We start from the raw sequence: 13,716 nt of genomic DNA, 5'->3' as shown, positions 1-13,716 counted from the left end.
TAATTTTTTCAATCGAAATGATTAGGTACGTAAAATTTGTTTTAAATTACATATTTATCTCCTTTTAAGCTAGTGCAAGAAAAAGGGTGATTTTAAAAAAAAATTACTTTTATATATTCAAATATTTCGTGTGTTATTTATCACTCCATATATTAGCAATTATTAAAATAAAGATCTATTGGAAACTCTTACATTTATGTACACACTACTCTTCATAAACCCTACTTATAATCTAACCAAATATGTTATTATTATTATGGAAGAAGATTATATAAGGTAACTTCAATAACTCAAAAAATAAAGGACTCCACTTTGAATCTACGTACCATATTATTATATTATACTATTTAGACTACAAAGGAAAACATTAGGTTTAGGGCTCCTTCTAGATTATTTTTTTTTAATCATCCAAGTCAAACCACTTTTTGCGCACCTCAACTTCTAGAATTACTTAAATTGATTTTCTAGAATATAATCCTTACTAATATAATTAAGGGAGTTTAATTAAGTGAGATGTTGAAATTGTTATATACTTGTCACATAATTACAATTCTAATTATATGGAGATTGTAACATAATTATGAAAGTCTTTTACCTTTGCTAGGCAACATGCACCTATGATATATAATTACACACAATTATCTCCTAAACATTGGGCAAAAACAAGTAATTAATCATCAATGATTTGTCACATAATAACATTAACCAAATGATGCATGTAATGTTATATAAAAATAATAATAATAATATCAATCCATATATATATATATATATATATATATATAATTAAATATATCGTTTTCTTTTTGGTCTTTTGGAGTTTGTTATCATGGAGGATGTAACAGGCTTCATATAGATTCCAATACTCTCAATATGCGTCTTTCTTTTGGTGTCATGAAATCCACCAAAAGAACGATCATCTCCGATATGAACAATAAACTCTTAAAACTTGACTTTTGAATGGATCTTATCGCTGCCATAGGGGCCATGAAATCCACCAAAAGAACGATCATCTCCGATATAAACAGTAAACTCTTGAAACTCAACTTTTGGATGGATCTTATCGCTGCCATAGGGGCCATGAACACCTTTGTTTGTTATAAATTTAATCGATCTCAACCCATTAAAATAATACGTACCTTGTATCCCAATAAGAAATTCAGATGGATAATCCAACACAATCTTCAATATATATATATTATATATAAACGATCATCATCAGAATAACAACAAAAAGCTAAGATTGTAAGTATAGATTAAAAAAAAAAAAAAACTTACTGTAGTAAAGTTTGTATTCCAAGTTTGGAAATACCACATATTAATTGATTACATTAATTTAATACCTAACTGCATACAAGAAGTAAATTATAGACTCAAACCTCTAATGAATGCATAACAAAACCAAATGTACGTGGACCAACAAGCAAAAAAAAACACGAAATCCACTAGTGCACAATCAATAAGTACACACTTTGTTTGCCTCATCTTGAGTTGATACAGGTTTTAAAAACTAAAGATTTGTTGAAAAGTTTCATTAGAGTTGGCGTTTGGCCATTTTCACAAATTTTTGCCAACTTAGATCTGGTCCTATATTATTGGGTACACTACTCAGCTAGCTCTTTCACAAAATAACTGGCTTAATTTCAATCTTTCATGTTCTATAACAATATATGTTTTTCTGTTTGACATTATCACATAAATTAATGGAGCCGTGGAAGGACCTTACCGGGAAAGTAGTGATGGTGACAGGGGCATCCTCTGGAATCGGGCTTGAGTTTTGTCTCGACTTGGCCAAAGCCGGTTGCAGCATAATTGCTGCTGCTCGTCGTATTGACAGGCTGGAATCTCTCTGCAACGACATGAATTCAGAGGGTATTCGGCGAGCATTTGCCCTCAATCTTGATGTCATGTCCAATGGTGCCACCATCGAGGCTGCTGTACAAAGAGCTTGGGATGCCTTTGGACATATCAATGTCTTGATTAACAATGCTGGCATAAGAGGTAAAAAGTATGATCACATATTTAAATTTCTAAAGAGTATCATCATTAATATATATATATATATAGGTCCTGTGAGCTCTCCACTGGAATTGTCAGAGGAGGAATGGGAACATACCTTTAACACGAATCATAGAGGGGCATGGTTGCTGTCCAAATATGTGTGTAGACGCATGCGTGATGCCAAATTACAGGGCGGAGGATCTGTTATTAATATCTCTTCAGTTTCTGGTCTGAATCGGGTACTAGTACCCGGGGGTCTTGCTTACGCTTGTTCAAAGATGGCTCTTGACATGCTCACTAGGGTACGTACTGGCTATTGACTTAAAACGTGCTAAAATGTACATTTATTTTCTTCTCAAATAATGGCAGATGATGGCACTTGAATTGGGAGTATACAATATCAGAGTGAACTCAGTAGCACCAGGAGTTTTCAAATCTCAGATAACAGAGAGCCTTATGCAAAAGGAAGGGTTCAATAATGTTATTTTGAAAACCGTTCCTCTGAGATATCTTGGAATGACAGATCCGGCTCTAACATCACTTGTTAAGTATTTGATCCATGATTCTTCAGAATATGTATCCGGTAATATTTTCATTGTTGACAGCGGAGGTACCTTAACAGGTGTCCCCATTTTCTCATCACTCTAGAACAAACGCATTCATGGTTTAAGTTCGACCAAACCCAAATTAAGCTTTTCTACAATTTAAGATACAATAATAGTAGACTAATTACGATTATTCGTTTTTGTAAGTCTAATTACCTTCCTATGCTTGGCTACTAAGATACAATAATAGTATTACCAAATACTTCAACTTATGTATTATTTTTTAGGCCAAAAGTGTAACGTTTGTTGTATAAGCTGAACTTTTTGATATGATTCTCTTTAGAGTTTAGACTGTCAAAGAAATCAGACAGTTTAGAGGATTGCACCAACACATACACACTGTTAATTAGAAGACTTTCACCTAACCTATGCATGCTGCTCTCACAATCAAAAAAAATTGCAACAGAATCATAAATAAAAAGCAGTGTAATCTGAATCTGAATCTACGTAGATACCCCTGAAATGGATATTAACATCAAAAGGTAGAGGGAATAAATTCAAACGCATACAAGAGTGAAATTCTGAATAACTCTCGCATGAAAATTCTTCCAGTTAATGTGTATATAGACAAATCTACAAAGAGGATGAAGCAGCTTCGAGAGAAAACGGTAACTTCACTAATTTGCATTACTGATAACACCAATAACAGTAATAATAATAGTTGCTAACTCTACAACCACTGGACCTTCATCTATTAAGTCATACACATGTTCTTTTATGTACCTTTTATTTTCTCACAATCTCATCAAAATATAGAGTATAAATTATCACTTATTGGTTGTCTGAAAGTTTTGCGATTTTTCGGTTGAAAAATTATGTGACTTCAGTGAAAGAAAAAGTCAGAGTTATATGAGCATTTACTACTAAAGATAAAAGGCTAAAAGTCTTAACTAGAGTTGGCCATTTTCACAAATGCTAGATAGGTTGGCCAACTTACAACTTAGATCTGGTGCCAACATTAGCCAGCAGTAATATTGGTAATGTTATAAAACATACATATTTTCTATATAACTTTCTTCATTATTATCACATTATACTAGCTCCATATACCAAATAAAAATGGAAATACCTGAGTGGAAAAGTAGTAATGGTAACATTGTGAATCGATCTGCCTCGACTTGGCAAAAGCTGGTTGCAGCATCATTTTGATAACATTGAACTGAAGATTGCACCAATATTAATTAGAAGAGTTTCACCTATCTGGTTCTTTCACAATCAACCATTGCAAATAATGAATCAGGGATAAAATTAGTGTAGTCAAAATCTTGCAACTGCCAATGCAAATGAGGACAAAAAGCAGTAACCATCACCTCAATATTAATATCTGTAAATAGCACAATACAGAACGTTGAGGCAAGATCTTACCAGAGAATTAGCCTACAGACTCTAATCATTTTTTACAGAAGTTGGATACTGATGTAATGTAAACCAAGCAACAGAAGAAACACTGCATGAGATGAAATGGAAACAACAAATAAATAGTATTTCCAATAAACATGTGTTCCATCAGTCCCAGTATGTGCTCCAAGAAATTCCTGAATTGATATTAACATCAGAGGGTTGAGGGAATGCATTTCTTTTACATCACAAGTTTCAAAAGTCTCTTTTTTCTTTTTTAATTTCATGTTGAAACAAACAACATCACATAAAATTGGACAAACAGAGTATATATATCAATGAAGAGAATTAGTATTATTTCTATTTAAATATCTAAAAAGGCAACAACTAAACATGAGAGTTGTGCATTCTCTATGTAGTTAATTCAATAAAACTTGCAACACAATCTAAGGGCACAATGCACCACCTTTATTTGCATTCCTGAGAGCACCCTTCTCTTCCGGAAGATTCACACAAAGTACATCATAGATATTTATATCTTATTAAATAGAAATTCAGAAACAGAAACTTTTAGTTTTTTTTTGAGAAATAAAAGAAACTTAGATTTTCACTCAAGCTTCTAGTAAGACTCAAGTCAACTATACATTCAATCTATAAGTAGGAATAGCCTTTAGATGTTGAGCTCGAGGTGTCACTAAACCGAATTTCTCAGTCATGTCTATATGGTTTGGAATCATACCATTTGGTAGCTCCCAATCAAAGCAATGAACCAATTGTGCTAGCACTAGGCGAACGATGGTGAGCCCTAGTTGTAATCCAGGGCAACTTCTTCTGCCAGAGCCAAATGGTAAAAGTTGAAAGTCACGCCCACGAAGATCAATGTTGCTATCAACGAACCTTTCTGGCATGAACTTCTCGGGCTCAGGCCAAGCTTCTGGATCTCTTCCAATCGCCCAAACATTTACAAGAAGTCTTGAACCTTTAGGTATATCGAAACCATCAACTATGCAATCTTCAATTGATTCATGAGGTGTCATTAGTGGTGAAGGGGGGTGCAGCCTAAGACCTTCTTTTATAACCATGTCTAAGTACTCTAGTCTTTCCAAGTCTGACTCTTCCACCATTCTATTTATGCCAACTGCTTCTTCCAACTCATTTTGTAGTTTCTTCATAACCTTAGGGTGTCTTAAAAGTTCAGAAAAAATCCAGTCAATTGCAGATGATATAGTGTCTGTTGAAGCTATTAGCAAGTCCTGCATTTACGCGGAGATCTTTTTTCAGTTTGCTAAAGCAATAACAATATTGATTCACGAGCATGCTAAGTGCAATACTATGAATTAATCTTTATCTATTCGCTCTCAAAATTGACAAAACCTTTTGCCTTTAGGGGACTTATTCATTATGGTATATCAAAGGAATAAAGTTCTAGCATACTTATAAATAGGACTCAATTAAGAAATAAACTTCAGATATGGAAGAAATAGCATATTCGTGCACATTTCCTGTTCTTTATTTGAAATTTTCAATTGAGAGAAATTCTCAACAAATTTGAGCCTACAATCGCGAATAGTACTGCACTACTGCTCTTAGTAATTATTGGAATTTATTACCAAATTGAGCCTAATGTTAAACTTTCAACTCTAAGCTCCTTGTTGACCATTGATGTTATAATTTGAACAAATTAATTAGTACCAGTTATCTGAAAAAAGAAGAAACAGGTAATAGCCTATTACAATAAGTTAAAAGTATTGTCCATATTAAGTGAATTGACACACACCCTAAGAAAAATATTGAAGGACATAAATAAAAGGCTACTTCCTACAATTACCCTTTTTGATTATTCCCAAATTTATTCTCCTAAAAAATGTATAGTAGTTGAACCTTATTAAATAAAGGGAAAACATGGAACAAGTCCGAACAATTCTCTTTAACTTTGAACAATTTCACTTATTTTGAAGTATGAAAAAGGTCACAACAATTCACTTAATATGGACTAGAGGGAGTAGTAATGACCAACAAGTGATGCTGGGATAAATGAAATACACCGATCATTAATTAGAGGTCTCAGTTTCGAGTCTGAAGAATGAAGAAATGAATGGTAGAGAGTGATTCCCCTATACATAAGGTTGCTGCATAATATCTGAGTTTATTGGGCCACTGAGTACCGAATACTAGATGAGTAAAAATGATTTATGGAGTGAACTAACAATAACATTACCAGCAAGACAGCTTTGACATGGCGACGATCAAATTTGAATTCAGCTTCTCCAGATTGCATAATAGTCATCATAGTATCAATAATATCCTTAGCCTTCTTTTGGTCCTTGGATTGAACATGCTCATCAATAACTTTCTCAAAAAAATCATCAAAAATCTTTGCCAATTCCTTCATGCGAGCAATAAATCCCTGCAAATCAAACACACTAAGGAAAGGAAAAAAGTCATCAATATTTGGTGATGCTGCTATAACTACAGTCTCTTCCATTATATTTTTAAAACCCCTTTCATCAAACTCCTCATCCATATACTTCTTCCCAAGTACCATTAAACACGACATATTTGTGCTTAGAGAGGCATGTTTAGCACTAAGATCAACCTCAATACGGTTAGAAGCTGCTTGTTTGAGAGAATTCACAAATATTCCAAGCTCTTCTTTTCTCATAGATTGAAATGAATTGACCTTGATGTTACTAAGCAATTCTAACGTGCATAATTTTCGCATATTTCTCCAATGAGGTCCATATTTTGCGAAAACCAAATCTCTTTGATTATATGCAATGTACTGAGCAGCTTCATTATATGGTCTACTAGCAAAAACAATATCATGTTTTTTCAAGAATTGTTCAGCTGCATGAGGAGATGAAGCAACAATTACAGGAACAAGACCAAATCGCATACTCATTATGGGACCATGTCTTTTTGCTATATGATGAAGAGCTTGATGGAGATTTTTGCCTAATACCATATGGAGATTTCCTGTAATTGGAAACCCTTTAGGGCCTGGAGGAAGTTTCATTCTTTTTTTTCATGAATATGTTGTGCAATGCTTGAACGAGGTATAGCACTGCAACTACCGCTGCAAGAACTTTCCAAATAGAAACCATTGATGTAAATTCCAAATGTGTTTGCCTCCTAACTTACAAATAGTTTTTTTCTATATAGAAATTAATGTGATGACACTTAACTAAGTTCAACATATATTTATATACCTACCTAATCATAACATACATAGAAGGTAAATAACAATTTCTACCCCATATTATGCATATAAGGGGAAGTAAGTAGGCGAATTGATTGAAATTTGACAAAGAGTGAAAAAATGTATTTGGAAATTGAAATTGCTGTATTTTACTAGAAAAGAAGAAAGCTTTCTAAGTAAGAAACAATTTTCAACTTGAAAATTTTCTAACAGTAACATCCTTTGTATACAACAACAACAACAAATAGCACTCGTTCTAATAATAATAGTATGAGGCCTAGGTATTGTAGGACCATTAGAGCTCCATCTATTAAATAGGCTCTAGTAACACGTTTTCTAATAGCACTCGTTCTAATAATAATAGTATGAGCCCTAGGTGTTTAGGACCATTAGAGCTCCATCTATTAAATAGGCTCTAGTAACACGTTTTCTAATAGCACTCGTTCACCAGCCAATCCGAACAAGTAGAGTATATAAATGGCAAAGCATACACCATCTGTTCCACTTTGATTCTCAAGATGATAATTTTTCTTCTCCTCCCACCCCCAAAGGGACCCTAGGATGGTGTGTTAAATTCATGGTCTTCCTTACTAAATTGGCAGTTAGGCCATTTTGACAAAAGCAATATAACTGATGTGTTACGTATGCACACTTCCCCTGTATGTTTATAACTTATATATACTAATAGTTTGTGAGTTAGGGTACATTTGAACCCCCCCTTGTGTGAGAAAATTATACTAACATACGTTTGGATGTAAATTCTGAAATTTCCGCCATTGCAGATGACTGACCAAAAGGTGATGTGTTTTCCTCTTATTATTAATACTTTGATTCCTATTCCAAAAATGCTTCACCAAACAACTTTTGTGCATTACTCTGGAATCTGTATTACTAACATATGCAAACTCTTCAGTACACAAGGCTGGTAATTTAATGGCACAATTTTCAGGTGAATTAAAAACAACAATGCAAAGGAAAAAGAGATACCTTCACATTCAAAAAAAAAACAGAAAGCTCTCTCTTCTTTACAGAAACAGAGAAATACATTCTTTGCTTGGCCGACCCGACACATGAACTCAGAGAGGATTATTATAGTTGATCTTTTTTATGAAAAATGGATCCTTATATGTTTGTGTTTAGGTACTAATAGTCTTTTAAATTTGTCAAAAGTTATTTATTACATATAGTACAGGCCATTGAGTTGGTAGGAATTATTAACCATTATTACAAGCTTATAACTGTGATCTTACAAAATAAAAATCTACATTATTTCTACATCTAATGGTGAAAAACCATGATCAAGACTAGCTTTCCATACTTTGTCAATATCAAACATCATGTCACCACACTCGTGCTCGTTCCAACCTTCAAACGCGTGCAAAATTCCAGCTATTCTCGATGCACTCATCACTCTTCTTGGCAGCCAGTTCTTCAATTAAAAGACAAAAAATCAATCGTCAATTCACAAACAAAACTTGAAAAAAAGAATTTACTATGAATAATCCTTTCTGACCTCACAAGAGTCTACATTTTGAACATGTTTTGGACAAATCATGGCTGGTGTGCTCAAGTAGAAGCAATCCTCACGAACTTTCTTTGGTGGAAATGGTGAATAAGGAATAAACAATGTTCCTTTTGGTGCTTTCAATTGTTCATCTTCACTCAATCCATCATCTACTAACCACGTCTGCAATATATCGCGTCAAAATCAATCAGCAACTTACTAATTCTTGAATTATATCACGATTATTATATGTTATAGTACTACCTCTGAAACACAAGTACTTTTCAACAAGACCAAATTAGCTGCAGCCTCAGGGGTAAACCTTGCTTTAAGTCCCTTATACTCTTCTTCGTCTAACGTGACAACCTATATATGTATACAAAATTTACGATGGATTGGAGAAATTAAAGGAAAAACCAAAGTCAAGGGAGCTAGGACAGTGTAAGAAGATTATTAATACCTGAATTCCTCGTTGACACAAGGCGAGGGCAATAGCATTAGCAACTTTGGACAAACGACCAGCTTGTAATACCACTTGGGAAGTTCCTTTAGGAATGGAGTTGAGAACCACAGCAACAACTAGGCTACTTCCATCTACCACTTTAACTTTCAGCTCAGGATGCTTCCTTATGTAAATTTCACCATTGTTATTCAACTTCTCGTCCTATAAAGTAAGTTTCATTCGTGCTCGTTAGATCTTTAAAAAGATTAAAGATTCTATATCTGAAACTAGATAGTTTGACCTTTGAACTTGAATCGTCTCACATAAAGAGGGGGCAAACAGAGTCATTATTTTACTTGCCTGATTTAAGAGTCCGAGGCTCAAAACTTTTACGCCTTTCTGATCTGCTTCCATGATGGCTTCCTTGATCAAATTATTAATACTCTTTCTTTGCCATTGACTAAAGTACTGTTAAAAAAAAAAAAATAATCATGATAAATGATACCAGATCCAAAACAATCTTGAATAAGATATAGATTATTACTTGTTTGCGAAACTTTGGAATAGCCCAAGTTTGTAATTTGAGATCCTTGAACAAATTCCTCTCGATAACAAATGTGTGACTATAAATCCAAGTAATGAGTAATGACCATAGCGTGACAGGCCACATTAACCACAAATACCACTTAGAGCTAGTCATGTGAGGTTTTGAGGCCAACGATGAAAATCCTAGACGGAGATGATAGATGGATTGTAAGGTTGTTAGATGTGTAAGGTGAACCACATGAGGCATTTCCGCTTTTTTCTCAAGTGACTTTTCATACAATGTGTCACTGGACTTGTCCATTGTACCAAAAATATAGTCATATATTGGCATGAAAAGAGAATAATTAGTTCTGAATTGCGTGTGATGTAGTGAGTGGTACCTGCAGTGACATCAACACGTTGTGATAGTGTAAAAATTCGTCAAAAAGTATATGTGTAGGGAGATAGAAGAAGATTACTCACGAGGACGTATATATCAAGTACTTGAGAGGTGGAAACAGAGAGAAGATCCACTTTGGAATCACCTCAAAGTTACAATGGCCCAAGTTGTTCATGAAATCAGTAAAGATAACATAAAGAGTAATTGTAGCTACAGAAGTAGTCCCAGTGAGTTCAGTTGCGATTACAGGAACAGCAAAGATGGCATAATATGATGCGACCTCAGCAAACGGATGAATAAATGCTGTCAAAATACATCACTTTTAGTTCATGAAATAAAAGGTCTGTACTAGTTAAAAGACGGACTTACCACTGATAGGTTGAGTAACAATAGAGGAGTGATGATGAGAATGATAACGCGAATACAGAAAATGGTGATGCAGAGCTCTATGAAACCAATAATAGATAAACTCAACAGGACCAATATGGGCCAATGCAGTTATAATGAATCCATCACTTCTCCATAGAGGCAAGTGATGAACTTGTTCCATCCTCAGGTATCCAATATAGTATAATAGCCCGTTAAATATAATTTGATCATCCCTACATAAAAATTCAACCTTTCACTTAAATCCTTTGTATACATAAGGGTTTCAAAATTAAAAGTACAGTATATATCATGAGTTACCAGTTGTTTTCTCTGTCAACTTGATCAAACTCAATGCTTCTATCAACAATTCTATTATTACCCTTAGCAGTCCTGTGGCGCGATAACGATATCCATATCTGGTTGTGAATAAATCTGAAGAGTAGAAATGGAAGTATGGCTATGTATCCAATATCTCCATCCCTCAAGAATGAGTATATGCTATGACCAACAAATGGTGCCAACACCAAGTACTTCATACCATATATACCAAAAAACAACAACGTAATTAATTAGCTAACATAAATAAACTACTGACTTAAACTTTTAGATGACATAGAAATTATATGCATGTACAAGATCGATATAATGAATTAATTATATTAGAAAAACAAGAAATAAGAAAAAGTTTTTGATGTGTACTGCAAAACAACATATATGTACCTTAAAGTTGCCAAGGTTTGCCCATGGCCATTCTGAGAGAATTCCAGGTTTAGAAGCCATGTGCGTTTGCTCTTTCCTAGTAAAATTAGCCTACTACTTATAGCTAGTAGCTCAGTCCAACTTTCTTATAATAATAATAATATAGTCTTACTGGTGACGTGATATTGTCCGTTTTGAATTAAACTTATACACGATCATTTTCCCCCGAAAGGTCATACACTATTAAGAGTGTTTAGTTTATATGTTAGATTTTGTTAACAGGCACCCAATAATAAAAAGTGTCTCACAGCTAGTATCGGATTCAAACAATTCAAAGTCTATGTTTTAACTTATTATTTTGTTTTTGTCCAATAGTTAAGTGGTTCAAATTTCACCTCTTAAATATTCTATCTTTGGTAGGTGTTGAATCTAAAGCACACGAACGATATAATTATATTTCTTTAGTAGAAATCTATACTTTTAATTACTCTATTAAACAACTCTAGTTTTGGTTGTTAGTTCAAAAGCTCAATAATTCTAATAATTTCATCTTTATAACAATAATAACATATTCTACATAATTCTATGTAGTGGATTATTGATTGAATATAAATCTTATTCGTACCTGTATAAAATATAAAGATTGTGTTTTTGCTAAATTTTCAATCCAAAAAAATATTTTGAAAAAGTAAAATCTATAATGACTATACAGTACTGTAGAAAAGAAAAGTATTACTGATTAGTGTAGGAGTAGCCAAATTTGACCTCTTTAAATTTAATATTTCCTCTTTGCTAGGTGTTAAAATTAGACCATGGATTGGTGCATACTATTATTGTCATTATTGATTGTTGAGATGATTGTTCTATTTAAGTGAACAAGATCAATTCTTGATCGTCATCTTGTTGGAAAATAATTAATAAATACAACTTATATTACCTTTTGAATATAATAAATAAATTTAAATTATAACTATAATCAATAAAAATCAATTAGGAACTGGATAAGTACCAATTTGATATTAATTACTATAAGATTATAGTTGATAAATAAAAAAATAAACGTTTATCTAAAAGGTACTACATGCATAATGACAAATCCTTATATTCAATAGCCATGCAATTCTTCCATTAGAAATTGAATTTTCAATTTGGTTAGTCTTGAGTGGGACATAGTTTTTCTTTTTTAAATCAACAGTCCACTATGGTGGCTTCTTGTCTATAATATTGACGGTAAACTGCTTCCAAAACAAAAAATAATTTCTTACTTACGTGAATTCAAACTCAAAATCTCTCATTAAAAATGAAGAAGTGCTTACCGTTCCACTCCACAGATTTTATTGTCTTAATAGTCTCACTTTTTATTGACATTTAAATCCATAGGCTTATATTATTGACTTTAATAACCTTAGCAACCTCTTTAATTTTATCTCTTTACTTTCCTAATGTCCTTTTTTACTTTATGAGATGGTGTTTATATATATCGTATACGTAGGAGGGGATTATAAGATGAAGAATGAATCCTTAGTTTATTAAGGTAAAGTTTTAAATACTCAATCAACTAAACTACGTATAATTGGATGAACGTAGATTTTCTACTTATCACAGTCAAATAATTCAGTTTTTAATTAATAGTGCATGAAATAGTCAATTATATTAAGCACATGGCCTTCGAATTTCGTGCAGTACTACGTTAACAATTTAGTCCAAACTAGGACTACATAAATGTACAATTACTTTTTAAATAATTTGATCCTTGTCTATCTGTAGTACTTGGTCAAAATGTGTGGGTAAATTAAAAGATTATGAATTATGTCCCTATAACAGAGGATATTTGCATGTCATTTACGATAATTTAGACCCTTAAATTTATACCTTGATCAAATAGTATTTGCTTGCTATTTTATTTCCTAGTACATTAGGTACATTGGACTAATAATAATAATAACAAACATATATATAAGCAATTATTACATTTATTATCAGAATTAGGTATATATCATGTTGATGGAAAAAAAATACTCTTTAAATTGCAATTTGCTATAGGTACTCATCATTTATATATATTGTTTAGTTTGTATATTATATAATTCAAAAACATTCATTCAATTTTACCTCTCAATGCTTTAATTTTGAGAGTGCACATTTAGATAAACTCAACTCGTTTCTACTACAACTTACAAAAATGATCGTCGAAAGTACACTTGAAAAATTTATGTGTGAGAACAAATTGAAGTGTTTAGTTGACCGTTGATGCCTACATTCACTCTTAAAATGAAATACATACACGTTAAGTGGAAGACCTTATTTAGTACGTACGTACACCAAATTAAAGTCTCTCATGTCTACCGTAGCTAGAGCTCCTCTTAGCCAATGATGAATCATAATAATGTGAGAATGAAGGGTGAGTACAAAGTTATTAACTCTAGAAAGCCATTCACAATTAGGAGGGGCACCCCTTTGATTCATATATATATAACCGTTGTGTCAGATCGAGCAACGCGATATAATAATATGAATAAATAGTTGCAATATTACACCTACATCTGAGATAAATTTGTGGTCTCTCACAGTCATTATAAATCGGGCTATATGAATACATAATAATGACTTGTAAAAAGATCGATCATGCATAAG

At 32.9% G+C, this 13,716-nt stretch overlaps 3 protein-coding genes across 4 annotated transcripts; 1 reads left to right on the top strand and 2 right to left on the bottom strand.

Annotated features, from left to right (window-relative positions):
* The first annotated feature begins 1,157 nt into the window (after window positions 1-1,157).
* On the top strand, window positions 1,158-2,879 carry LOC107005225 (5-keto-D-gluconate 5-reductase-like). Its single transcript, XM_015203761.2, has 3 exons — window positions 1,158-2,001; window positions 2,068-2,303; window positions 2,371-2,879. The coding sequence occupies exons 1-3, from the start codon at window positions 1,671-1,673 to the stop codon at window positions 2,647-2,649; spliced, it is 846 nt and encodes a 281-aa protein (XP_015059247.1). The 5' UTR covers window positions 1,158-1,670; the 3' UTR covers window positions 2,650-2,879.
* Window positions 2,529-7,333, bottom strand: LOC107005222 (cytochrome P450 CYP736A12-like). Of its 2 annotated transcripts, XM_027913354.1 has the most exons (4): window positions 6,163-7,333; window positions 4,684-5,197; window positions 3,676-3,765; window positions 2,529-2,645 (listed from the first exon to the last, which is right to left on the bottom strand). In XM_027913354.1, the coding sequence occupies exons 1-4, from the start codon at window positions 6,958-6,960 to the stop codon at window positions 2,641-2,643; spliced, it is 1,407 nt and encodes a 468-aa protein (XP_027769155.1). In that variant the 5' UTR covers window positions 6,961-7,333; the 3' UTR covers window positions 2,529-2,640. The 2 variants fall into 2 exon arrangements, with proteins under 2 accessions (XP_027769155.1, XP_027769156.1); XM_027913355.1 differs by lacking the exons at window positions 2,529-2,645; window positions 3,676-3,765 and adding an exon at window positions 3,782-4,053 and having other exon boundaries at window positions 6,163-7,332.
* Window positions 7,334-8,112: 779 nt separating this feature from the next.
* On the bottom strand, window positions 8,113-11,263 carry LOC107005221 (very-long-chain aldehyde decarbonylase CER1-like). The gene is made up of 10 exons (XM_015203758.2): window positions 11,104-11,263; window positions 10,702-10,913; window positions 10,384-10,616; window positions 10,098-10,317; window positions 9,634-10,015; window positions 9,450-9,557; window positions 9,108-9,311; window positions 8,912-9,013; window positions 8,657-8,830; window positions 8,113-8,572 (listed from the first exon to the last, which is right to left on the bottom strand). The coding sequence occupies exons 1-10, from the start codon at window positions 11,161-11,163 to the stop codon at window positions 8,405-8,407; spliced, it is 1,863 nt and encodes a 620-aa protein (XP_015059244.1). The 5' UTR covers window positions 11,164-11,263; the 3' UTR covers window positions 8,113-8,404.
* Window positions 11,264-13,716: the final 2,453 nt, after the last annotated feature.

The sequence above is a fragment of the Solanum pennellii genome, chromosome 12 (genome assembly GCF_001406875.1).
Source record: "Solanum pennellii chromosome 12, SPENNV200".
In the NCBI taxonomy this organism is placed as follows: domain Eukaryota; kingdom Viridiplantae; phylum Streptophyta; class Magnoliopsida; order Solanales; family Solanaceae; genus Solanum; species Solanum pennellii.
The sequence above is the reverse complement of the archived record's forward strand: the minus strand, read 5'-3'. Positions and strand labels throughout refer to the sequence as shown.

What these genes read in the sequence shown, in the direction of transcription:
- LOC107005225 (XM_015203761.2), top strand. Translation starts at nt 1,671, where the DNA reads ATGTTTTTCTGTTTGACATTATCACATAAATTAATGGAGCCGTGGAAG. An exon ending in TAACAATGCTGGCATAAGAG is followed by an intron (nt 2,002 to 2,067) that starts GTAAAAAGTATG and finishes ATATATATATAG; the next exon opens with GTCCTGTGAGCTCTCCACTG. An exon ending in CTCTTGACATGCTCACTAGG is followed by an intron (nt 2,304 to 2,370) that starts GTACGTACTGGC and finishes AAATAATGGCAG; the next exon opens with ATGATGGCACTTGAATTGGG.
- LOC107005222 (XM_027913354.1), bottom strand. Translation starts at nt 6,960, where the DNA reads ATGAAACTTCCTCCAGGCCCTAAAGGGTTTCCAATTACAGGAAATCTC. An exon ending in ATGTCAAAGCTGTCTTGCTG is followed by an intron (nt 5,198 to 6,162) that starts GTAATGTTATTG and finishes GCGTAAATGCAG; the next exon opens with GACTTGCTAATAGCTTCAAC. An exon ending in TGATTGGGAGCTACCAAATG is followed by an intron (nt 3,766 to 4,683) that starts GTATGATTCCAA and finishes TGCAATCTTCAG; the next exon opens with TTCAATGTTATCAAAATGAT.
- LOC107005221 (XM_015203758.2), bottom strand. Translation starts at nt 11,163, where the DNA reads ATGGCTTCTAAACCTGGAATTCTCTCAGAATGGCCATGGGCAAACCTT. An exon ending in CAAACCTTGGCAACTTTAAG is followed by an intron (nt 10,914 to 11,103) that starts GTACATATATGT and finishes TATGGTATGAAG; the next exon opens with TACTTGGTGTTGGCACCATT. An exon ending in TGTGTCAACGAGGAATTCAG is followed by an intron (nt 9,014 to 9,107) that starts GTATTAATAATC and finishes ATACATATATAG; the next exon opens with GTTGTCACGTTAGACGAAGA.